Source organism: Urocitellus parryii, chromosome 5, assembly GCF_045843805.1.
Source record: "Urocitellus parryii isolate mUroPar1 chromosome 5, mUroPar1.hap1, whole genome shotgun sequence".
NCBI lineage: Eukaryota > Metazoa > Chordata > Mammalia > Rodentia > Sciuridae > Urocitellus > Urocitellus parryii.
Genome location: NC_135535.1, coordinates 169,995,689 through 170,022,872, shown reverse-complemented (window position 1 = coordinate 170,022,872; position 27,184 = coordinate 169,995,689). Strand labels below are relative to the sequence as shown.

Genomic DNA, 27,184 nt, shown 5'->3' with positions numbered 1-27,184 from the left:
CTTAAAAATCTCAACTTTATGACAATTCAGTACTACAATGATTCACTAAACTCTCTTACTTGACTGGAAAAATACTCTGCTCTAATCGACAGGGGAAAATACTGTTTGGGTAAAAATAGTCCAAAATTCTCAGCCTTTTAGAAGATGGATAAAGTCCATTAAAGTGAAATGCTCTTTCCATGGGGAAGTATTCTGTAAATGAAACAAATGATATAAACCAAAACTTGAGTTTGATACTTAAACCCTCTATTTCAGTTTCATATGGAATGGAATTTTTTAAAAAATAGTATGTTGATAATTATTGTAAGAATGATTGAAAATTTCAACATAACTGTGGGTACAAACAGGAAAGCCCTTTCCTAAGGTTCATTAAGGAGTGAAGGAAAAGGTTGTTTCCTTTTAAAAAGTGTTTCTGATGGGGTTGTGTGCAAAGTGTTGCTGAGAGATGTGAAAACAAAGGTTGATAACAGTTATCCTTCATTGGTAGTAGTACTTCACTGTTTACTGTCACATTCAAAATTTCAATTTACTACATATAGTCTATATTCAAGCTACTGTATCTGTTTTGTTTTTGTAGCAGCATAAAGTTTTAATTGAAAGTAGAAAACTTGGTACTATAGATTGGTAATTGAAAAAAGAAGCTTCAGTCTTTGGACAATTTGTGCAAAGATTGAAGATGTCCATTTTGACACATACAAAAACATACACACGTACATACTATCCACTATAACATTATTTCCAACAAACTTCACCACTTGGTTTGGAAGAGATACCTTCCATTTTTTGGAGTACAAGAACCTCGTGTATAAAGCAGAACACTGTGAGCTAGAAGATGCTACAGAATATGTTCACTTTTAGAATGTCATAAAATATATTTGCCTTTCTTTCTCAAAGACCCAATTGCTGTGGTCAGCTTAAAAAAGAGTGCCCCTCCACTAATAACACAAGGTTTTAGAGAAGGTTCACCAGGATATCCCCCTGGAAAATTTTCTTTTGTGAGGACCATGTTGGAAGACATGGAGCATCTCACACCAGCTGCCAAGGGAAGAATTAGGCATTAGTTTTGCTAGTAATGATGAGGCAGGCTAGGAAAAAATCATGTTTTAATAGTTTTTCAGAATGCAATTGTTCTGTTCACTGGTCTATGCCTATAGCTCTGATGGGTGTTGTTAATGGTTCCTTCAGGCTCTTGTAGGCACAATGTTGCCTGCTAGGGAAGCCAGTGTCTTTTGTTTACCTGCTGTGAGCTGCTGGAATATCTCCTCCATGGAGAACTATAGGAGAATCAAGAACAATCCCATGTTGCCATTTTTCGGCATGTGTGTCCAGAGTGTACACTGTGTAAACGAACCCACTCCCACAATAATCAGCTAGCAGTACCTGTGGTGTTTAACAGACTGGCTTCCTCTGTCGGGAGAAGGAACCTCAGGGAATGACTGGGGGCCACCAAAACTTGACTCCATCATTTTCTCCAGCGCAGTCACAGGATGCCTTTCCGCCTTTGAATACTGCAGGAAATCATATGCATATGGAGGTACATTATGAGAAGAGGGTTGACAACATGAGAGTTAGGCATCAGTATCATGGAATGCCAGTTTTGCCTGGGTCCTGACCAGGACATCGATAATGACATCCAGTGCATCCCATTTCTCACACACACCAGGCTTCTGAGATTAGGTAAGTGCCACTGAAGATGAATCAGTCTTCTCAATGCACTTCATGGCAACAGTGTCTGATAGCCAAAAAGCACATACAAGTATATTTTAGTCCATTCAGTTAATTGGATCTCTATTAGCTAATATTTTTTCATAGATACTGATGTTGTGAACCTTATAATATTTTCAGAATTCTAGAGGAAATTAATTTATATATATTCCTCCACACACAAACAGTCCACTGTTCTCCTTCACCCTGTTGCCAGATGATTACTTTGAGAATTTCACTTTTAGTCCTAATCTTTGGCTTTACTCTTGACGATCTTATTTAGACTCCTGTACCTCATGAGATATAATCTTTAAGTTGTTTTCTAGGAATATTATCTCTGAACCATAAGAAACAAGTTTCAGAAAGGAAAATCATACAATGAGTTTATAATCAAATGTACCTCTGTGCTCTTGAATTAATTTTTCTTCTGGTTACTTCATTCTTTCTAGGTCTTAATCATACATGATCTTAGATTCTATGTAAACATGACACTCCAAGCAGCCACTACTTGTGTCATATGTGTCCTCATGAGATAAAAAAAAAAAAAAAAAAAACTCCTGGCTGTAGTTGAGAACAGACTTAGGATAAAATGGAAATGCTGACTAATTTTATGCACATATAAAATACATATGTACACATATTCAGTGATATTACCAGAATAAAAGAGAAAAATAATTCATTGATTGAACAAAAACTAATAAGGAGGGTAAATGACAGAGAATGGTAAAATGGAAATAAAAATGATAAATATGCATCATGATTTCCATGATGACAATAACAGGGGAGTTAGATTTGAGTATTAAGATATTCACACACTGACAATAAATTCGGTCATCTATGTGAAAGCAATAGAGTGAGTGATGACACCCCCCCAAATTATAGAAAAGACAATTTATAAAGTAAGAATACCAAATAAGATATAATGCCATGCCAACTTTGTTCTAAAAGAGACAAAGATGGATATTTCACATTAATAGAAGGAAATGTCTAGCATAAGATATTTATAAATTTTTGTCTAAGCAGCTTCAAAAATACAAAGTGAAATTAATAGTGTCACATGAAGAGCCTGAGATACACTCAGACGTGTTGAGCACCTTCACTCCTTATTACAGAAGCACGGGAAGCATCTGAATAGAGTTAAAGCATAAACATGCTGTCATAACGGTTATCCATGAAAGTAAATGTTTACACCTGAAGGAGCTACATGGAAACAAAATAATGATGGAAATCCTAGAAAAAAAAAAGTTGGGTGTTGGGCTAAAGACTTTCATTATGAAAGGCTTTCTCAGCTAGTCCTCTAAATCAGAGACCATTAAGCTTTTGATACTTTGACTACATCAAGATTATTAAATCTTTTTAGTGCATTTAAACTAAAAGAATCCACATGGCAATGGGCATAAGGGTAGTTTCAAACTATGTGGATACATTTTTTATTCATAACCTTAAGGGAAAAAGACAGTTCTTACCAGGGTAAAACACCTCAAAACCCTAAAGAAAACATGTTAAATTTTATTAAGTAGCATAAATGATCATTATCAACTTAAAATGTAAAACCTGGTAAAAATATTGGTATTCATGTCAGTATTACAATTTGAAGGCTGCACAGAAATCAACTAAAAAACAAGAAAGGCAACTACAAAAACATGAATTTCACAGAAATAGATGCATGATGTACTTTTAGGAAGGTATGTAACTGCACTCTGTATAGTATGACAGTAGAGAAAGTTAAAATTTAAGAATAAAGTGCACAACTGTAATCCCAGCCACTTAGGAGGCTGAGGCAGAAGGACTTCAAATATAAGGCCAGCCTGGGCAACTTAGGGAGACCCTTTCTCAAACTACCACATCCGCAACCCTCTCTCTGTTTTAGAGTACCCTGGGTTAAACCACCAGTGCCAAAAAAGAAAAAAATAAATAAAACACACAAAAGAACAACAAAAACAATATCTCAGAAAGATAGAATTGATGGTAAATTCTAGGGAAACAAATCAACAATGTGTTCTAAAATTTTAAACATCTATTCTGAAATCTAAAATATTACTTCTGGCAATTTTCTCATTTCATATATATATGTATATAATTAATTATATATATTATACACACACACATATATATATATAAAACTAATTCTTTGGGTATTAAAAATTCCTGATATGCAGAAACAAATGAATACTATGGAGACATTGAAAAGATACAAACGAGGTACAGAAGAGTATGCAGATGAATCCACTTGTATAAGTGAGGAAAATGCATTACATGGATATACATTGTTGAATATATGTGCATAAATGCATTTACCTTTGTGTTTATACACATTTTATGTACATACACACATATTTTTCTGTATGTGTTTCACTCAGGATGTAGATTTTTAAGAAGCAAAATAAAGTATTTACTATTAATTGGGTCATATCCTTAAAGAAAAGTATGGTCAGTACCTCATAATATATTTTTCAAAAACGGAGTACATGTATAATGGTGGTCCTATAAGACTAATAGAGCAGAATAAATGCCTATCACTTAGTGATACGGTGTGAACAAACCTGTAGTGCAAGCTATGTAAAATTATAGCATGTGTAACTATACATAATTGATAATGACTGACTAGTTTATATATTTGCTATGCCATACTTCTTAATCATTATTTTGGAATGTAATCTATATACATACACAAATGTACAAGTATACTGTAAAACTGTATGGCTGCAGCAGCCTCATAAGTCTTGTGTTTACCACATCTCTTGATTATATCAAAACACCATGCCAAGTGATTGACCTACACCAACTAGGTTCGTGTAATTATGCTCAAGAATATTTACATAATGATGCATTCCTCATAACATATCCCTATCATTGAGGAACACATGACTGTATATAGCGAATATCTCTGCTGACTTGAGAAAAATGTCAAGTTTATTGTTTTTAAGTTCAAAGATGTAAGTATAAGTTTCATTTTTAAGTACTTTCAAAATAAGCCACATAGTGGCAGTAATGACTACATCTTAAACTAGAATCTGAATGCTACAAAATGGACCTGTAGAAACTGGCCAGGCTTTTCTAAAACAGAATAAAGTCATATGAAATGAAAAGAAGATATGGAGATAATTTGCAAAAGGTGATTGTTTTCAGTAATCCCAAATAACGAAAATTCAACAATACCTCTATATGTGCTTTGCTGCTAATTAAGGTTGTGTGTTACAAATGATCCGTGGAAACAGTCAGATGTGTTTACTGAAGTGTAAATAACATACTGAATTTCGGATTTCCAAACTCTATAAAAGACATATTAGAGTTTGCTCACTTTTCCCCCAACTTCAAGTAAATCGGTTTAGACGACAAATTCAAATGCCTTGGTGGTTCAGCCACACAAAGAGAGTTACATGATAGAGGAAAATAGTAGAGAAAGGATACACTGAGAAAAGGAAGTCTGCTCAGCTACTGCAGAGGGAGATCCTGTGGTAACATCAGACTTTTCTAGAGAAATGGGTTACAGACAATGATTTAACAATATCAAAAAGTCCAATTCGGGTTTTAGGTCCTTAGTTATGTGTCCTAAGAGGGAAGGCTTTATCCAAATCCCACGTAAAAGTCATGAATAGAAATAGCCTCTTACTTATTTTGCTTATTGATAAGTATTTTCTAAAATTCCCTTTAGATTATGTGATATAACAATACAAACAATTTCTTCTTACTTATAAAATTCAGGAAAATGTTGGAACAAATTTGTATTTCTCTCTTGGTTTTTTTTTTTTTTTTTTTTTTTTGTAACTGCATTTAACCTGAGAATCAGGCTACTGCTGGCATTCCCATCCAGGGTTGATTGAAATATGTGGGACTATTAAAGATAATAATAAGCTGGCAATCCTCCAAGTTGACATTTCATACATATTGGTTCAAAATGAATTTAGAGATAGCTTTCAATTTTACTTCTGACAATAACTGAAAGTCGTCATTCCTGTCCTAACAATAATACCAGAAGAAAACAACTACAAAAAGAACTGAAAACCAATGGCCATTCTAGTATTCATCAGATACTTGAGTTCTAAGGTAAGCCACCACTGAGAGACTCGGGCTACAGATACTCAGAGTCTAAATTGGTAGGATTGCTTGAACTTCATTTTCAACTCTTTCGGACACAGGGTCTCACTAAATTGCTGAGGCTTGCCTCAAAATCACAATCCTCCTGCCTCAGCCTTTAGAGTCACTGGGATTGAGTTGCTGGAATCGATGTGGAGATGACAATGAGAGCTAGGATCATTTGGGGGCTGCTGTCTCAGGAAAGGTGCTCTTCTTCCATAGAAGTACACCAGATTGTAACAGAAAACAATAGATCATCATATGCCTCTGCTATTAAAAGGGCAAAGATAACCATTTTGAAACGCACACAGAGCATGCTTCATAAAAACTGCCTGCATCTCAACAAAAAATAAGGCTTTGCCAAAGCCTGTTTCACCTGAGGACAGGGCATCTCCAAATCCCTCCCCCTGACAGACCCATAGCATTCCCCTCTCTCATAACAGGAGAAAACGGCAAAGAAGTCCTTGTGAAGGACATAGCTCAGGAACACAATCCCATTGAAAGGATAAAATATAATCAGAAGATCACAGAAGAGTTCCCTTCCACCCTATCTACAGGACTCCACTACAACTATAGTGGATTACAGCTGAAAATTTTGCAAAAGCAGACTACTGAGTTCTTAAAGGAACCTAAACATCCAGCAGAGACGAAAACCAAATAAGCAAAACAAGCATCAGAGGATTTTGAAGCCCCTGGCACCTATGGCTATAGTAAACATTAAACAAAACCCAATATTAGCCACATTAACATAAAACTTTACACTGAAGGTCTATTTACCTTAGTTCCTACTCCCAAATGTATGTTCATTCCACCTTTTAACAAAACATCATAAGGTATGCTAAAAGACAAGAAAATACAATGGAAAAGAACCAGGACTCATATCAGAGAGATGATGGTATGATCAAACAAGGAATTTGAACATGAAAAATGTGGTAAGGACTTTACAGGAAGAAAACAGACAACATGGAAGAACAGATGGGTACCATAAGCATAGAAATGGGAAATTTAGTCAATCAAAAGCACATGCTAAACATAAAAAGCACTATAATAAGGGCTGGGGATGTGGCTCAGTGGTAGAATGCTTGTCTAGCATGCACAAGGCACTGGGTTCAATCTCCAGCACCAGCGAAACACTTTTAATAGAGAAACAGATGTATCATTTGATAGGATTATCAATAGAACCAAAACACACACACAACAATAGTCAAAAGGTATGATGTAGGCACAATTAGAACAACAAAAAGGGAAGAAAGAGAAAAGGTATTAGGAAAAAAATTGAAATAATTATGATCAAATTATTTCATTTAATAATGGAAACCACACCACAGTTTAAGGAAGCTTTTAGAACACTAAAACACCACACAGGATAAGTCCCCCAAACCTAATATGATGACATATAATGTTTAAAAAACTGTGGGGGGTGGGCAGAGTATAAAATCTTACCTATAAAGGAAAAAGGTTAGGAAATACAGTGGGCTTCTAATTAGAAACCTAGCAAACAATATGGCAAAAGACTGAAATATGTTTTTAAAAAAACCCTAGAAACCTCACTCCTGAAATCATCCTACCAAAAATAAGGTGGTATCCAGGTTGGCTCCATAGTTTAGCTATTGTGAATTGTGCTGCTATAAATATTGATGTGGCTGTGTCCCTGCAGTATGCTGTTTTTAAGTCCTTTGGGTATAGTCCGAGGAGTGGGATAGCTGGGTCAAATGGTGGTTCCATTTCCAGATTTCTAAGGAATCTCCATACTTCTTTCCATATTGGCTGCACTGGTTTGCAGTCCCACCAGCAATGTATGAGGGTACCTTTTTCCCACATCCTTGCCAACACTTATTGTTGTTTGTCTTCATAATAGCTGCCATTCTGACTGGAGTGAGATGATATCTTATTTTTTATTTGCATTTCTCTGATTGCTAGAGATGATGAGCATTTTTCATATATTTGTCGATTGATTGTATACACATTTCTAAAAAGTTCAGGTCCTTGGCCCATTTGTTGATTGGGTTATTTGGTTGTTGGGTTTTTTTTGTTTGTTTGTTTTGGTGTATAGCTTTTTGAGTTATTTATATATCCTAGAGATTAGTGCTCTATCTGATGTGTGAGGGGTAAAAATTTGCTCCCAGGATGTGGACTCTGTTTTCACCTCACAGATTTCTTCTTTTGTGGAGAAGAAACTTTTTAGTTTGATTCCATCACATTGATTGATTCTCAGTTTCAATTCTGGTGCTATAGGAGTTTTATTAAGGAAGTTGGGGCCTAATCCCACATGATGAAGATTAGGGCCTACTTTTCTTCTATTAGACACAGAGTGTCTGGTCTAATTCCAGCTCTTTGATCCATTTTGAGTTGAGTGCATGGTGAGAGATAGGGGTTTGATTTCATTTTGTTGCTTATGGATTTCCAGTTTTCCCAGCACCATTTGTTGAAGAAGCTATCTTTTCTCCAGTGCATGTTTTTAGAACCTTTGTTTAATATAAGATAATTGTAATTTTATGGGTTAGTCTATGTGTCCTCTATTCTTATCATTGGTCTACCAGTCTGTTTTTGTTACTATTGCTCTGTAGTATAGTTTAAGGTCTGGTATAGAGATGCCACCTGCTTCACTCCTCCTGCTAAGGATTGCTTTAGCTATTCTGGGTCTCCTATTTTTCCAGATGAATTTCATGATTGCTTTTTCTGTTTCTATGAGGGACGCCATTGAGAGCCAACCTAGATGCCCTTCAGTGGATGAATGGATTAAAAAAAAGAAAGTGGCACATATACACAATGGAATTTTACCCAGCATTTGGAAAGATAATGCTAAGTGCCAAGCGAAGTTAGTTAATCCCAAAAAACAAATGCCAAATGTTTTCTCCGTTATAAGGAGGCTGACTCATAGTGGGGTAGGGAAGGGGAGCATGGGAGGGTTAAATAAATTCTAGATAGGGAAAGGGAGGGGGCAGGGGATTAGCAAGGGCACTGGAATGTGATGGACATCATTATCCAAAGTACATACACAAAGACTCAAATTGGGTGTCAACATCTCTCTATATAAACAGATATTACACATATACAGCACAATATTTTATAAGAATTGTAGTGCAAAAAAAAGTACATGTACAAAGGCATGAACATACTCTGTATACAAAAATATGAAAAATATATGTGTAATGCATTGCAGTGTCATATATTAAAAAAATTTTAAAAATAAAATCAATAAAACTAAAAAAGGCCAATAAGATTATAGTTTCAACTTTTACAGTCAAATGAAAACAGAAAATTCATCATAAGCAGACCTGGCCTGCAATAAATATTACAAGAAATTCTGCAGGGAGAATGAAAATCATGTAGATCAGTAACATAGATCTACAGAAAGGAAGAAAAAGTGTCAGAAAAATAATAAATGAAAGTAAAGATTTCATTTGTCTTAATAGATAACACATTGTTAATATTAATTTGAATAAATATTTTTCTGTTATGTGATTCTCACAAAGTAATGATTGACAAATTTTTAAAGTATTGGAATACTCTGTTATGAAGTATGTGTAGTAGTTACAAATTAGTAAATTGTTACAAAGGAAAACTGAAAGAATGACAAGGAGGGAAAAAACCTATTTAATTTAGAGTATCAAACTACTACTTTTTTTTTCTTTCTCTCTCTCTTTTTATTTATTTATTTGGTACTATGGATTGAACTCGGGGCACTTGACCACTGAAGCTAGCTTTGAACTCTCAACCCCCCTGCCTCAGCAGCCACTAATATTACAGGCATGCACTATCACACCCAGCTATTCAAACTTCTATCATTATTTCACAGATCTGCCAGGCAGAATAATTAATACAAATGTCAGTGACCTGAATAGTACTTTCAATCAAGTTGACATGATTGGTTTGTGGATTGTTTTTTCCAATAAGGTAAATGACACATACTTCTCAAACTAATATGGAACATTAACCAAGATAAAGTATGCCTTATGATATTTAAAATGAATTGTAAAAAGCATACTTTCAGAGTTCACTGGAATTAAACTAGGAATTAATACAATAAATGGGATAATCCCCAAATATTTGGAGATTAAACAATATACTTGTAAATAACAAAAGTGTCAAATGTTAAGACTCAACAGAAATCTTTTTTTTTTTTTTAAATAGAATTTTTCAATATTTCTTTTTTAGTTCTCGGCAGACACAACATCTTTATTTTATTTTTATGTGGTGCTGAGGATTGAACCCAGCACATGCCGGGTGAGCACACTACCACTTTAGCCACATCCCCAGCCCTCAACAGAAATCTTAATGTCTAAATTAAAATACAACTTATAGGGGACTGGGGTAGTTGCATAGCACTTGCCTAGAATATGTGAAGCACTGATTTCAATTCTCAGTACCACATATAAATAAATAAGGTCCATTTGACAACTAAAAAAACTTTAATACAACTTATCAAAGTTTGCAGGAGGTAATAATAGCAGTGAGTAGAGAAAATTTATAATTAAATTTTTCAAAATGATGAAAGATATAGAATCAATAAATTTCCATCTTAGAAAACTAGAAAATGAAGAAACAATTAAGGCCTAAAACAAGTAGAAGGGAAATAAATGGAAAGAGGAAAATAATAGAGAAAAACTGAGAAAAATCACCAAAAGCAAAGATGATTCTTTAGAAATTGATCAACATTATTGATCTTTTCATTCAGACTAACTCAAGAGAAAAGAGGATACAAATTACCATTAACAGGAAGAATAGTTGAAATGGACCAATTTATTAAAAGGCATAAACTAGCAAAATTCATACAGGGGATGGAGGTAACCTTAATAGTCCTAGATCTATTAAAGAATTACAGCAATTAACAGAACATCATTTGGAGTGGTGGGGACCTCCGGAAATAATTCAGATTCCCTCAAGGAAATCTGAGATCTCACAAAGGTGAGGTGGGGGTCAGGGATGCTGCTCTAAGCAGCTTTGGAAATGAGTAGCATTTGTAAGGCAAAAGGACCACACATAAGCACTATCGAGCAAACTCATAAAACATGGCAGTACAGCACAACATTCTGAGTCTGTAACTGAGCAATTAGGTATATGGATGGTGGATAGTAAGAGTCAGTCTTTCCATAGTGGAGTGGGAATTCATAGATAAGCAGTGGGTGGAGGCTAGGATGATCTTTGTAATAATTGATTAGTATTGTGTGGAGACATCAGCATGAACTCAGGTGTAACAAAATTTAGAGATGATTACAAGACTTATAGAGGGGTTTATGTATGTGAGAGAGACAGCCAGAGACAGATCTTTCATCCATCTGTTAAAAGGGACCAGAAACAAGGCCTTTCCAATAGCAATGAGCTTTTCTGACTCTGAGACCTTGTTTCCAATAGCATTCTGCAATGGAAGGAATGCTACTGGAGAAATGAATGATTCCAAGATTGGGACAGGTAATATACCAAATGAGCCTGGAACATCTTATAGTGCTTGAAAACAATGAAAAAACAATACCCTCCCAAACTGATATGGAATTGTTAGCCTATACCAAAATGATATGGGTAATTGAGAGATTTGTCAAAGCTAGAATAACTTGATCACAAAAGTTATTATTATTGAATTCCTTGGATTATAAATCAAAGTATAAAATAAGTATCCATGAGTTCATACTGATATAAACAAATGACTGATAAATTTTAAAAGTGGAGGAGAAGAAACAAGCCCTTTGCAGTATTATGCAAATAACTTTTGTAGATATTCCACTATCAGGAAGAAAGATTATAATTCCCCATTCCTTAAATGTGGGATATGCATACTGGCTTCCTTCCAGAAGGTCCCTGGCAAAGGCAGAGTGAAGAAAGGACTATCCTTAGAGTGAGAAACATGATGAATACTGCCTCTGGCAGACGATAAGGCTAACATCAATGGTGATAATCATAATGATCATATATACTTTTGATATGATATGATGAAATGACACCTGTTATCTTTCTCTGAGAATCCCATAACCCCAATAAAAGCATGAGGAAAAACACCAATAGGGGAGCATTCTATGAAATACTTGACCAGTACTACTCAAAACTGTCAAGGTCATCAAAGCAAAAAAACCTGACAAATTGTTGCAGTCAAGAAGAGCCTAAGGAGATAGAACTAAATGTAATGTAGGGTACTGCATGGAAAACCGAGGAAGCAATTAGGAAAAAATCTTAAGATATTTGAGTCCAATCATGGATTTTAGTTAATAACACTGCATTGATTTTGCTTAATTTTAACAAATGCACCACACTCATGTATCATGTTAATAAGGGAAACTAAGTACACAGTGTTTGGGAACTCTTTGTAGTATCTTCTCAATTTTCCTATAAATCACACTACTCTGAACATAAAAGCTACTTAATCCATTAAGTCCCAGGTTTTCCATTCTATGACTATATCAACAAAATTGATACAAGTGCATTAAAATAGATTGGGAATCATAATATAGAGCTTATATATTCTGTATAGTTTTTTTTTGTTCTTAATTATAAACAGGGCACTAGCACAATATAGTATCTTTCGCATATACAAGCCATCCTATAAATAGGGCATTGGGCAACTATGATATGTGGGACCCTGGGACAAAGTACGAACACAAAATAGATGTTTTTTTTAAAAGCATAAGACAGTCTAGAGACAAGTCTCCCTATAGTTTCCTGAATAACTCATCTGTACACTCTCAAGGCATATTTCCTAGTCAGCAAAACGGTTCATCTGTACCAACCCTCCTTACAAATAAGCTTAACTAACCAGGATCACAACCTTTGGACATTTATGCTCTGAACTGTATTACAATTTCTTCCAAAATATGTGTACTTCCATTCCTTGGAGGAGTTACTGTCTGCCCTATTTTATCTATCACATCATAAGTGCAGTGAAGCTTAAGTGCTCAGGTCAGTTGGCCGTATGACCCTACATTTTAACATCCTAATCCTGCAAAGTTAGGCAGTTGACCCCGTGTTCTTTCCTTCACCCAGATCTGAATATTTTTTTTTGGCATGCATTTTTTAGTAAGATCTTCTTAGGCATAATACACAAAATGTCATATTAGTAGTAAATAATGAGATATAACAATATTTCATTCACCAGTCCTCTCAGCATAAACCTAAGTAATTTCCTTTCAAGATCCGCTGAAAGTTTTGGCCAACATTGTTATTTCTTGAGGAACTCCTCTTTCCACTCAGCCTCCCTGAAAGCCCTGATACCACCCTGTGGAGGTGCTCCTGGGTGGTATGGAGGCTGCCCACTGTTGCCTGTTCTCCTGCCTTGCTTCTAACACACTGGTGGTGGTGCACCAGAATCAATAGAATAGGCTCATGTTGACAGAAGAGCAATGACATTGTTGTTTCCAGGTCTGGCACAGGCACACAGTGGGAGTCACAAGGTTAAATGAAGCGGGGCCTGTGTTGGAAAGCAATGTTGACAGAACTGATAATCACCTGTTCTGAAATCCCAGGCAATAAAAGCAGGAGAGGGTACAGTTTCAAATAGTTTTAAGTGTATGTCACTCTGCATTGCTCCTAGCTCATCTCTGCCTGTGTCTAAAAGTTCTTTATGGTCAGTCCAACTATGAGCCCAGAGGGTGGAGAAAAATTGAATGGTTATGACATGTTTTCCTGAAGAATTTCAGCTAGCTTTTGAATGCAAGTAATTAAAAGCAACTTGACCATGATTGCTGTTTTTGAGAATTTTTGCAAAATGTACCAGAGTTAAGAAGAACTCTAATAACTGCAGTCAAGCTGTAACACGTTTCTTCTATAGCAAAGTAATATAACTACAGACCTCCTCTAGGGACAAGAAGCAGCAGGCTCAACTTTCCCCTGTCCCTCACCAGATAGCCCCTTCAGCTAGGGGGACTGAGCATGTGCCACTGTCTCTTAGATCTTTGCTATTCCCCTGTCATATTGATTCTCTCTGATATTTACTGTACGCCTTGGCACATGTGAGAGTACATGTTTGCCTTTGGGATTATACAATTAGCGTCTAACAATAAACTCTTTCTTTTTTAAAAAAAAAGAGGGAGAGAGAGAATTTTTTAATATTTATTTTCCAGTTCTCGGCAGACATAACATCTTTTTTGTTTTTGTATGTGGTGCTGAGGATCGAACCCCGGGCTGCACGCATGCCAGGTGAGCGCGCTACCGCTTGATCCACATCCCAGCAATAAACTCCTTGAAAGCAAGAACATTTCATGTGTTATGAGAAGTTTGAATTGTGATAATTCATTATGTCCCTGGTCCTTACTAGGCACTGATACCAGTTACTTCATTTCTGCATTAATCTATTCATTCAAATATAAATATATATTGAATAAGGGAGTTAGAATTTAATATTTCAAACAAGACATCAAGTTTTAGATTGGAACTATTTAAAAATTAACTTCAATTAATACTACAAAGAAATTACCTTTTTTGATATCAGCTCTGCAGATAATTCGATAAAATTCAATTCACTCTCATCAAGGAATTCAAATGTCCACAGTATTAGGTGGCATTCAGATCTTTTATTGAATTGAGAGGTTATTTTTCATTCTGTTAGAGTATTTTGACTTAGACTATATACATTGTAAAATAGTAGTACTTATATCTACTACTAGCCTGTGAGCATCTTGAGGTCAGCAATAATCTCTGTATTTTAAGCTTTCCATGTATTGCCCAACATATAAAAGTATTCAGTAAATATTACTGAATAAATGTATTCCTCTCTACCAATTGTTAAGGATGTGCTGGGCATTTTTCTCCAGTATTTATTACCTTGCAGTTCTTTCTCAGTGAACATGACCCCCTATAAACAAACCTATCTTCCTTTCTCTTTCATACCAGGGATTGAACCCAGAGTTGCTTTATCACTGACCTGTATCCTCAGTCCTTTTTATTATTTATTTAGAGACAGGGTCTTGCTCAGTGGCTAAGGCCAGCCTTCAACTTGGTAATCCCCCTGCTTCAGCCTTCTGAGTAGTTGGGATTACAGGTATATGCCACCACACCTAGCTAAACCTATATTTCTTCAAGATGATTACTGGATCAAAAGGTAGGAAGGATATATAAATTTTTCCCTTACTTTGTGATTATATGTATTTTTCCTGATTTTAAGAGAAGAACAGCTCATCTCTTTTGATGACTTCACTTTCTGATCCCTGAACCAGACTGAGAAGTTGCACTTAGCTCTTTCTCACTCCAGGACTCAATACAGAAGGTTAGTTCATCTCTTTGGGTCACAAAGACTTTAACTGCAAATGAAGGTAGGGGCTAGATGTTTATAATGCACTACAGGATAATCTACCCTCATTCTTCTGTCTCAGTCAAGCCTTCCAGAAAATCATGTTGCTTCAACTGACTAGGTGTTTCACATCTTGTTAAATGACTGTAAAGTGAAACCCTTCACCATTAATGTTTAATGAACATAAGGGAATGCCAGACACAATTCATTTGTTAAACACCACCATTTGCAAAGAATTTTAAGTAGTTAACCTGGTCTTGGAGATAAAAGACAGATTTGCCTGATATGGTAATCAGGTAGGAATTTTATTTTATTTTTCTGGGAAGGATGATTATGTACCTAGATACCTGTCATCCTCCTTTGTAGAGGAAATGAATGCTCACAGTAGGAAGACCGGTGATGGACCTGGGTGTTCAGAATTTCTTAATAGAAAAGGAAAGTTGCATTTGAACAGAGATTCTGAACTTTCTAGCCACTTTTCCTATTTTTGAAAGGATAATTTTCTGTTATGGAGTGGCCATGCATTATAGGGCATTTATCAGTAGCCCTGATCTGTAACCACTAGGTTCCAGTAGTGTTCTTTCCCCAGGTATTTACAGCCAAAGTATTTTTCAGTCTTTGCCAAATGTGCAATGTTGGTAGGAGCAAATTTCCCCCTGGTGAGAGCTAATGAGTTTATAGGTCTGGGTTTATCTTTGACCTACTCACTAGTCTTCTGACAGAAGTAACTGTCTAAGCTCCATTTCCTCCTCCTAGATATTATAAGTTAAACATTCACTGTGAGAAGGAAATGAGACAATATATTTCTTATTTAGTATGATACTGTGTTTGCGCTCAGCACATGTGTTTTGCTGTTACCATGACTATGTCATTTATCTTTTTGTTATTATTGACATGGGTATTTCCTTATAGCTCTTACAGAAGAAAATAGTATAAAAACCTACAAAACAAAAATGCATTTGAAATTCCCTTTGATAGACATCCAATATTCTTAGTCACATGACTGCTTTCCCTAAGACTACCCATAGTATGCTTCCTGGTCTTCAACTGCAGATTCCCTACATATTTCTCTCTATGTATTTTAAGGATAGCATTAAAGGAAAGCAAATGTTCTTAAAATATTTGGTTCCTTTGTAATAGACTTAATATCTATTCTCCATCACTATTTTGTCTCAAAACTTGCAGCATAGAAAATTGCAGTCAAATTGATATTTGCTTCCTGGAATAAAATTGTGAGCAAAGGGTATCAGCATGTAATTCACCAAAGAGGAAATTTGACTATAAATATGTGGACAGAGATTATGCTTCACTTTCAAATAAAGAAATGCAAATTTCAAAGAATGCCATTTCCTACTATTAAATTAGCAAAGGAAATGTTGATAGAGATATAACAAAACCAGCAGTGACCCACATTGCCTTCTAGCACTGAAACTGACATGCTTTTGGGAAAGAAACTTATCACAATCAGGTCTTGTTAAGGAGACCTGCTCAGGTAGCCCTTGAGCCTATGCTGGCAATATGCAATGTCTCTGTGCACATATCTCTTCAATGCACCTTGCTCTCATTTTGTTGGCATACTTAAATGCCTTCTCCTCATACATATTTTCTTCCTGGAGTCCCAATTCCTGCTTAGCAATTCATGCCTATAATTTCTTGGGATGATCTTAGATGATCAAAACACTTCTGTCTCTGAGACATAGAGGGGAATGAAACCCCAAAATATGCATCTTTGAAATAAGGATTATTTTGTGTTAAGGTTATAGAGACCCAGAATAGGTAGTAAAAGCTCTCCAAATAGGCTTTTTTTTTTTTTTTTTGGTAAAGGAAATTTCCTTTACCAAAAAATAAAAAAAAAAAAAATCACTTAAGCCTTCATATGAAGGCTTGTCACCGTTCCATAACTTGCTTCCCCAACCTGGAAGTTGGAAATACCTCTTTTCCTTTAGCCTAAGCTGGTATATAAGCCTAAATTACAAATACCCCCTTGAGTTACCCATTTCTGGGTATTCTATATTACACTCCTAATACCCATGTTAACACACCTCTGCTTTTCTCTTGTTAATCTGCCTTTTGCTTTAGAGTTCAGCAGAGAACCTAGAAGAATAGAAGTTAAAAAATGTTTTTCCCCCCTATCCTCCTCTTAGGCAACAATAGTATGAATACAAAAAGACACCATCCTCACCCTTGAGCCCTGAGGATATAATCTAGTTGAGACTCTTCTCATTTTGTGTGTCCATACACAACATAGGGCCCTGTGGGCTGGAGAGGAAATAAAATCATATTCACCCAACATCTTCTAAGTGTTGGAAACCTGCAGCTAATCACTTCCTTCTTGTAATTCCAATGAAATGAGGGCAGGAGAGAGGATGCAAATGAAGATTTTAGCATTGGTGAAAAGAGCCTGGATGTCTACCAGGAGGGGGATGGATGAGAGGGGTTGTGAAGTGTTCACTTGTGGACCATTAATGAAATCATCCCAATTCAGTTTGTGGCAATCATGCAGGAGACAAAAGATGCTATCAGCACTTATTAGATTAAAAAAAAAAAAAGTCACAACCAAACTCTGTTAAATACATGGCTATGGACAAAGACTCTTCTTGACCTGACTTGCTTTAATCAGGCCTCACCTTTACACTATAAAAACTGTATCCCCTCAACACAAGTGCTTTCATACCCCTATTTCTCCACCCCACACTAAAAGACCTGAACAAACACTGACTTAGTTTCCAACAGCTCAAGGCTGCATCCCTAGAATGACCATAGCCCCCCTTCAAGTGCCTGCTGAAAAACAAAGCAACATCAAACTCAAGGGCCACACCTGAAGATAATGCTGAGTTCCTATCTAAAACATTTACAGGAAGCTTTATGGTTATGAATGTCTCTTACACCTCAGGAAGCATCTTTCATAAGCACCTACAAAACATTCCTTTGGAATATCCTCATCAGGAAGGACGGGGGCTCTGTCCCCAAGTCTTCCTGGGAGCATGGTATCCTGATTTCAGTAATTGCCGGCCAGAAGACACCACTGCCCCACCCTGAGCACTTTGTCTCTTCCCTAGCGCTAAGCCCTCACTTGTCCCCCTTCCTGCTCTCATTCTCCCTTTAAAAGGCCAAGTCACCTTGTATATACCGAATATGTGCACATTGGGCCCCCTTCCCCATCACTGTGGTACAGTACTGATTAAAATCCATCCCTGTTGCTGTCACATGTGTCCAGACTTGTTTATCTTTGATGGGACTAGTTGCTAAGGAACTGAACCCCTCTATCACTGTGGTTGTTTAAGGTGCTTGGATTATACTCATTAGAAATCATTAGCAAAAGTGTTCTCTGAAAAGAACAAGCCCTGCCCATTCCCACGAATAAAAGTTTAACAAAACTTTGCCGGCAAGCAATTCTGATTTATGAATCCCACATTAAACCATCTAAGTACATCTGTTAGGCACATCATAATGGTGACTCTTTGGGTAATGATTTCTTAGAATCACAAGTGATGTATGAATTCTCAGCAATTTAAGCGTTTGAAGGGGCCTGAATGTGTCCTGGGTGATTGCCTATTATACTCAAATCCTAGTTTTATAGTATGGCCTTTGTTCCTTTGTTTCATGCCTCATAATCTGGAATCACAATCTTATGTGTGAGCAAAGCATTGCTACCCATAGGAGGAATATTTCAGCATGTTTTAGATAGTGTTTTTAATTTGTGTGTTTTGCAATATAACTTAGAAGAGATTAAAACTACCTTTCAAAAGTGTACAGGAAAAGAGTTTGCCTTTAAGTTTTGGTGTCTGTACATCCTAGTGTTAGAAGAATTGACCCTAGGACTGAGTCTCATGTTTCTCATTCCTCTGACCCCCTTAACTTGGAGCTGCTTGAACATAGTATGCATTTGTTGAGTTCCATGGCTTTATTCTTTTTTCTTTCCCTCTTAGTTCTTTGACTATCTGATGAACCTTTCATGCCTTTTGAAATCCTGCTCGAGTCTGACCTTGTTGAGGGGCAGCTCCAGGTCTGCCTCCTCTAGAGCCTCCAGCCTTGCTGTAGCATCCACCATAGCAATGCAAATTCTTACATAGTTCTGGTGGTGGTTCTAGTTCCCGCATGGCACCAAACATTATTTCTGGCATAAAGTAACAATTCAGTTGTTTGATGGGAGAAACTTTTTTTGCTACTAGAGATTAATTTATATTATAGATAAAAATCAAGAGCTAAGATTAACTTCTATTTCTTCTGATACGTGCATATATACATACCTACATGCATGCAAATGAAAGATGATTTAAGTAAACTATAAAGTACTGAAGAAAAGTGAGTATAATTATAGGTTCCCTTTTCCCTCTGGACGGGATGCTGAGGTGGGCTGTAGGAAGAGACGTGCAGGCACATCACTTACATTTTGCAGCTGGACGTGGCTTTTCACCAAACTCTCTGATTTTTCCATTGTGCTGGATGCTTTAAGACTGTAGTTTTTACCATTTTGTGACTCCTTCAGCTGCTCTTGGATTTGTTTAGCTTGTTTCCTGGAGGTATAAATATGTGTTATCAGAATTTGCATACGTTTATGGAATTTTAAATATTGATGTTCATTCATTCCCCATGTCTTTGACATTTGCCAAAGCTAGATGAGCTCAGTTAACAAAGACAGCCCTTCTCTTGTTTTCAACTCCACCATGAAATACTTCCAATTTAGAGCAAACTTGGTATTATGCATTATGATCCTGAGATTCATAAGCAATGGTGCTTAGGAACGTGATGTGTTGTCCTGGCCTCCATAAATGCAAGAGTTTCCTAATCCTCAGTGCTCACTTTTAAATAATTGCAAATGCTATGGATAAGTGACTAAAGGGAAAATATGAGGCTTGACTCTGGAGGCCATATGTTTTTGCTAAGATATATGTGTAATTATACAATCCCAATATGTGTAGCCTATATGCATGGCATGCATACAAAAATGTGTATATTTTCTGTCTTGTACATTTATTACCTACAGCCTAAATAATAGTTAATTTTTAAGGAACTAACTAATGATTTCATAGTTGACTACTGGTTTCATTTTAACTACAGGTACCAGTTAATTCATTTTCCACAATAATTCTATGTGATGAGATGATTACCTAACTGTTAAATGGAGATAATGTTAACAAAGGCACAGAGAAGTTAAATCATTTGCCCAGGGTCAGAGAGAGTAAATGGTGGTTTGGTTATTCTCTACCACCAAGAGATTTACATATCCTCAGCTTCTAAGCAGGGATGCTGAGATTGCTGTAGGTTTTTGGACTCAGAAATAAAGTGATCCTGCATGTACATGTGGAAGGACTGTTGTTTGGTTCATTCAGTGTCTATTCCAGAGGAGTGGAACAAACTCTTGCCTGATTAGCTGCAATCTTCCAGAAGGTTCATAGCAATTATCTATTAGTGTCAGACTCAGTACCCCTGAAAACAACTTTGCAGAATCATCTCCCTGAAGTTTGCCTCTCTCCTGAGTTCTCTGTCAAGGAGACTGGTTGGAAGACAAATCTTACCATGAATGTCTCTGTTCTGCTACTACAGGGATATGAAACTGAGCTCTTATCCACCAGCTTGCCACCCTAATAATTATCTAAATGTCTCTGAGCTTCCCTTTCTTCATGTGCAACTGGAGTTCATATGAGCTACCTTTTCTTCCATGTATATGGTGGCAGCTGAATGTGAGAGGGTATACAAAGTGTTCATATCTTTTTCTTTTCATTGTGCAGTTAGTTTAGTCTTGGGGGCAGATGCTGTGGAGGAATGAGAACATTGCCCAGAGATAAAATATTGTACTAATTGAATCTTTCACAAGTAAGTCACTGATATTTTCTAAAGAATTTGGAGGTTATGAGCATCATTTACCCTTTTGAATTTACACTGCCAATATGTTGGTAGCTGTTTACATTTTTATCTTTTCAATTATTTGGGGGGCTTTTATCTCCAATACTCCTGGTTGCTTTAATCCAGGTGTAATAATCTGTCTGCAGTCCAACAGCCAATCTGCAGCCTATTGTTTAAAATGAGCTTATAATATGAGCATTTAAGAAGCACATTGTGGCCACAAAATCCTCTCAGGGATTCATTCAAGAAGAATACAGAAAATCTGGAAGTGCCAGCCCACTAAATCACCAAGCAGCAGTAAAAGCCTGGTTGTCATAAAGCAAGGACTCAGTGTCTCTACTGTCTTAATTCTTAGGAGAGTACCTATCTTTTCAGTAATCCCCTGATTCAGAGCCTGATATAAAACACCCCACCGTATTTCATGGATCTTTCTACAATGTGCCTTCCTTTACCTCTTCTCACTCAGGTGCTGACTTGGCAATTTTCCAAGATACTTGTTCTTTCATTTCAGAGCCAGCATCTCCTCCCACCCCCAATTCCTCTCCTCTCCACTCAAAAACACATACTTGTTTTTTTCCCTCTCCCCTTTCATCTTCCCTTCAGAAAATGGGAATAGAGGAAATGAGCAGCAGCTGAGTGCAATACCAACAGCTCTCCCATGACAACAGTTGCTCTGGGAAAGAGATGAAACATGTGATGGGGAACAGAAGACATCACAAGCCTATTGATAGACATTATTTGCAACATCATGGCTAAATTCCTAAAGAAGCAGACCCTGGAGTGGGAGATAGTATGTAGGACTCTGAAAAGGAGGATCTTTGGTATGTGCAGCTGTGAAAGTGAAAAAGGGGGAAGAAGACAGGATGGGGCAAAGGGAGAAGCTAGAATGTGATGCAGTCTCCATGGAAACCTTAGCCAACCCTCCAGGAGCTCTAGAGTTGACTTGGTCTTACACCCAGAATTTGAAGCAAAGGTGTGGTCTTGTGAGCCCTACGCTGATGTGTCATCAGAGGTGGGTTACCTCAGAACAGGGCATGTGACCAAGAAAGGCAGCTCAGGGTCTGAGGTCAAATAGCATATCAGAACACCCTGATGATGCAAAATCTCTTACTGAATAGGTGATAAGCTATAGGAAGAGGCATGTTGCTACTGGTAATACCTTTCCTAATTTCTCCTATTGTTTTCCCAGTTTTGATTACCATCCATTTCAGGTTTTGCTGTCAGGAACTTTTTCTCTCCTACTCCAAATTTAAGTTAGTCATTTCCAAATTCTACTAAAAACTCCTATAGCTGACTTCATCCTTCTTACCTAAGTAAGCTGAAGTAAAGAGAGAACCCTTAAGAATTGATAGTTTCCATCTGAATCATATTGGCCATACTTAAATTAATTAATATTTGCATTAAATACATATGGGCTCACTAGACGTAATGAGAATTCTTTCTACTCTTTTGGCCTTGTGGCATTTGATTAATTCCATCAGAAAAATCCTCCAAATCCAAGAAGACATGCTTCATTTCTAGCTCATCATGTTAGCTACCTTCAAAGTTTCAGACATGTTGCTGTAATATTTCTTTTGAGGGGGCTGTGCTATGCCACATAATGAGGAAAGGACAGGAGTGGCAAAATTTGAGTGATTATGCAAGGTATAGCATAAACAACTCTGAGAATGAGCTCTGTGGTAAGTCCCAACTCTCCCTGGCTAGGATGCTACATCCCAGTTTACCAATGGACTTATTTGGGTACCAGTGATAGGCCACGGAATACTGGAAGACTTGGGGGCCATAAACTGGAGTCAAAAGAAAGTATCTCATGTAAATAACCATATTTTTATGCATGAAAGCAAGGGCTGATCAAGTCTGTGGGTGCCTATTCTGTTTTAGCAAAACATTCCGAAATGTAAACACAAATCCAAGAATTCACAAAAGAAGCCTTCTGCCAGGGTTTTACAAAAATCAGTATTGTTTTCAGCAGTGTGGACTAAGTGGTTGGGGTGGGGCAAGGCATTTCTGTCAAAAATAAAGGAAGACGATGCCACAAATTATAAGAGAAGGAAATATAAACTCTAGGTCTCTAATGAGAAATGGCATTCCAGTTGGAAAGGCATCACTATTATCATTATATTTTTTCAAAAAATGTGTCCTGGGTGAGCAGACAGAAGGAAAATATTCCAATGAGTACTCCTCCACCCGCTTGGTCCTCTGAGATTCCCATGAAGAACCTGGCATTGAATGGTGTTTCCAATAAATTCCCTGAACCCTCGCTGAGCCCAAGGAACAGATGATGGTCTCAGAGCCTACTGGAGGCCCAGAGAGTGAGACTGACAGCCCTAAAGACAGAAGTTCTTTAGTTATCCAGCTGTTCTCCATTCTTGTGATTACCATAATCAGTCTTTTACTTAAATGTGGTACAACTACAAATTATACTCTAAAAATAAGTGATTAACTGCTTCTTCATAGTAATTTGCTTATTGTTAAATACACTATTTCTTGCTCATCTGCAGTTCTTACCAGGAGACCCTTCTAACACTCTGCTGGGTGTGATTATCCTTCACATCCTCTGGTGTATGCTCTTAACTTTGTAGCAACATAGTCTTTAAGTCCTGGAGTGGAAAACTATAGGTGTTAAAAATACTGAGCCGTTGTGGAGTATTTAATCTTTCAAACACTGTGCTGTGACCTGTACAGCATTATCCCATTCAGTCTTTAACCTGCTTCCATAAGGTAGATGTTGTTTTGGTGCATATTTCACCTAAAAGGAAACTGAGGCTAAGAAATTCCCACTGTGGCTGATTGGTGTAAAATCCTGACCACTACAGCTTTGTGACCTCCCTAAAGTGCTAGAGGCTCCACCAGAGAGGGAAATCCTAAGTTGCTCTGAGGAGTTTCATCATTTGGAGGACTTTATAAGCCAATATGGCACAGTAATTTAAAATAGGTTTTGTCAATTACAGTTTTGTTAAAAGTGTAATTGACAAAACCTATTTTAAATTACTGCGATTCAGAGCCCTGTATCTGCAGTTTTCTACCTTGCTGTTTTGAAAAGTTGATATTTCAAAATAAATTTTAATATTATCTGCTATATTGGATTTGAAATATCTCCCAAAAGCTTACGGAGTAAAGGGGTGTCTCCTAACTGATGCTATTAGAAGAGGTAGGGCCTTATGGAAGGTCTTATGGTCATTGATGCAATGCCCTCAGAGAGGAGAGTGGGACTCCACTCCTTCCACTTTTTCTTTTTTCCAACATTCAGCTATAAGAGAAACAGACTAAAAGCAGTGATGGGTAATTTAATCATGGATTGTAATCTACAAAACTGAGCCAAAATAATTGTTTCCTCTTCATAAGGTGATTCTATCAGGTATTTTGTTACAGTATTAGTCAGCTTTTCATTACTATATTTTCCAGGTCGATAAAATGCACCACTCAGATTGTTTTGACAACTGGGATATAAAGTGTGAAAAGCTCAGTGTGCCTGACAAAGAGTTCTAACTTTCCATTTCAGGAAGTTATAATTGTCATAGGCATCATATTTCTTTGGTACATCTTGGCTAATAAAATATAGTGTTCTGGATGAGGCCATGGAATAAGGAAAAAGATAGTAGGTAAACAAACAAAAACCTACAGATATCTGAAAGTATGGACTTTCTATCAATATTATTCCAATATTATGACAGATGCACCATATATTAATAATAGAGGAAACTGGGTCTAGGCTGTATAGGAATTCTGTGTACTATTTTAATAGCAATCCTGAAATAATTTTTACTGAGTTTGTCATTTATTTTTAAGGGGTAATTATTTTGTTTTTAATTAACATACACAACATGCAGACAGGTATTATGTATTTTACCTGGAAACTGATTCATTTTTAGAAGGGCAAATGGTTAGAAAAATATAGTTCCTATGAAAAGCAATTTCATGTTGGCTTAGATTCCAGACAAGCTGTAGGAGTAAAATCTGAGCCAATTTCTGAAGGCTCAAGAATTGAAAAGGCTAATGTTTTTATCTGCATTTCTTATTTAGGGAAATGATGTAATCTGCACTTAAAATAACTATCAGAGTTAATTTGGAAAAAAAATACATACACAAACACTTTTGTGTGTATATGGATGTATTTTATTCTCCTTTATTCGTCAAAAGTAAGTACTTTCATTTGCCAAAGGTCAAGTGTCTTGACAAATGAACTTCAGGGCAAATTCAACATGTATGTCAACTGGTGAGCTAATACATTTTTTTTTTTTTTTTTAGGATTCTTCATATTTGCCTAAAACCTTTATGAGTATCAGGTAAAAACAGCAGGAGAGATTTTTGTTTTCTGTAGTTTCTTTCAGGAAAGGCTAGGTAATGGTTGATAATGTTTAGTGTCACAGCAGTAACTCCCCTGTTTCAAAGTCAGTACTTTAGTAACAGGCAGACACTAAGCCTTTAACGCAGGCAGGTAATCAACTAGTACAAATGATTGCTATGTGCAAAGATAACACCCACTCCCCATACAGACATACACACCCAGTTCATATGCTCCCTGCAGTCTACTAAGAGGTCTGAGTCATTTGCAGATAGTTAATGAACCCATTTGCACAGGATCCCTCTGCTTGGAGCAGAGACTGAGAACATAAAGAAAGACAAAGTGCTCTGAGAAATAACCTTTTAACACTTGAGAGAAATGGTCTTACTTGTTTTTGAAGTAGAATGCTGCACAGAACATGCCCACGATGACAATTCCAAAGATGATACATGAAATTGACAGCACCTGCCTTTGATAAACTTCTTCACTCTCTGTGAATGTGAAAAACAGAATTAGAATGGATGCTAGCAGGGCACAGCAGCAACAATCTCCATCTTTGTCCTCCCAAACTGGTAAGATACTTTCAAAGCCAACGTTTTTGTTCCTGTCATGAATAGGAAAAAACATGAAGAAGTTATTTTGATTCAATTTCTTTGCCAAGTTCTATAGGATAAATGGTTGCTATTTTTTCTTTTCCTGCATCTTCATGGCTAAATCATAACTCATACATCGATATCAGAATCATAAATTTCATTATCAAAAGACATTCCATGGCTTTAGGACATATGATTTTGAAACTGTGGTAGGGTCCATAATAATGAGCTGGAAAAATAAATATATATCCATTTGAACTTTCCTGTGCCCCCGTTGGCTTCCAAGATAAAGATGTCCCTGGATGGTTTTCTGAGTCTGATTGGTTCTTGGCTGTCTGCCTCCCATTCATCTTTCTGCTACTATGATTGACATCACTCAGGAAAGAGAATTTCCATATGCAAGCAAGTAGTATATCATGCACTCTGTGACCTCATCAATACCAGGACTCTAGCACAATACAACTCAGCCTCTGTTACCTAGGTTGTAGCTTGTCATCACACAAAAAATGAAAAATTAAAAACAAAACATTTTACTTTGCAGCCACAATTATTTTATACTCCCAGATTCATTTCAAAATTATATCTAGTGAAATAGTTCTTCCATCTCACCAAGAGTTTTGGGTCCATGCAGACCCCAGCACTATTCAAACATCAGGCACATCCTTCCATGGTCACACTGTCTGTACATGTCATAAGAAAAATGAAGCCACTTTTCTAACACAAAATTAACTGCATCTGTACCCATTTCTCTTTCTGAACATAAAATACTAGTTCTCCTTGAATTATTCAAACTCTCAACTTTGAAGACAGAATTCTCAGAATATGGACCATCTATGTCAGAATCACAGAGGGAGATTTGTATTTTGTTACTAACAACAACTATGGCATCTTTGACCTTGTAATATGGAAATCATTTAAGTGAACATTTTAGGTGTTTCTCCTTCATATTAAAGTTATTCAGGTACAGCACATGCCTTATTTTTAGGAAAGGAATATATTCAAATTATGATGTCATCATTGTGATGCAAAAATTCTTAATAAAAATTTAGGAAATAAAATCCAGCAAGATATTAAAGAGTTCAGTCCTTCACAACTAACTAGAGTTTATGTAAGGAATACAAGTTGTTTCTGTATTTTAAAATTATTATTTTTTTACCATTTAATAGGTTAAAATTTATTAGTTTGGAAGTTTGTGAAAAACTTTAATAAAATCTTATTTCTAATTTAAGCTCAAATACTAGACATAGAAGGCACTCAGCATGATAAAGAAGAGCTTTAAAAATATACGTAATTGTGAAAACTGAACATTCTGTTCCTAAGAGCAGGAACAAAGAATAGTACTCCCTTGAAAAGAAGTTGGAAGGGTGGATAGAGAGTTAGTCAAAGCAATAAGAAAAGTAGAATTAAATAATTTTGATTGGGAAAGTTTGATGATCCTGTTGTTTGTAAAGACCTTTTTTTTCA

The 27,184-nt window shown here is 36.5% G+C and overlaps 1 protein-coding gene across 7 annotated transcripts in view; it reads right to left on the bottom strand.

Annotated features, from left to right (window-relative positions):
• Positions 1-27,184, bottom strand: part of Nrg3 (neuregulin 3) — a 1,010,915-nt gene that overhangs the window by 8,802 nt on the left and 974,929 nt on the right. For 5 of the 7 annotated variants that reach the window (XM_077799157.1, XM_077799161.1, XM_077799158.1 and 2 more), the window contains exons 5-7: positions 25,516-25,618; positions 19,386-19,512; positions 1,381-1,508 (exon numbers count right to left, since the gene is read on the bottom strand). In XM_077799157.1, coding sequence (XP_077655283.1) covers positions 1,381-1,508; positions 19,386-19,512; positions 25,516-25,618 — 358 coding nt within the window. Of the gene's footprint in view, positions 1-1,237; positions 1,241-1,380; positions 1,509-19,385; positions 19,513-25,515; positions 25,619-27,184 lie in introns of all 7 variants that reach the window. The other 2 variants (XM_077799160.1, XM_077799162.1) reach the window with 1 other exon arrangement.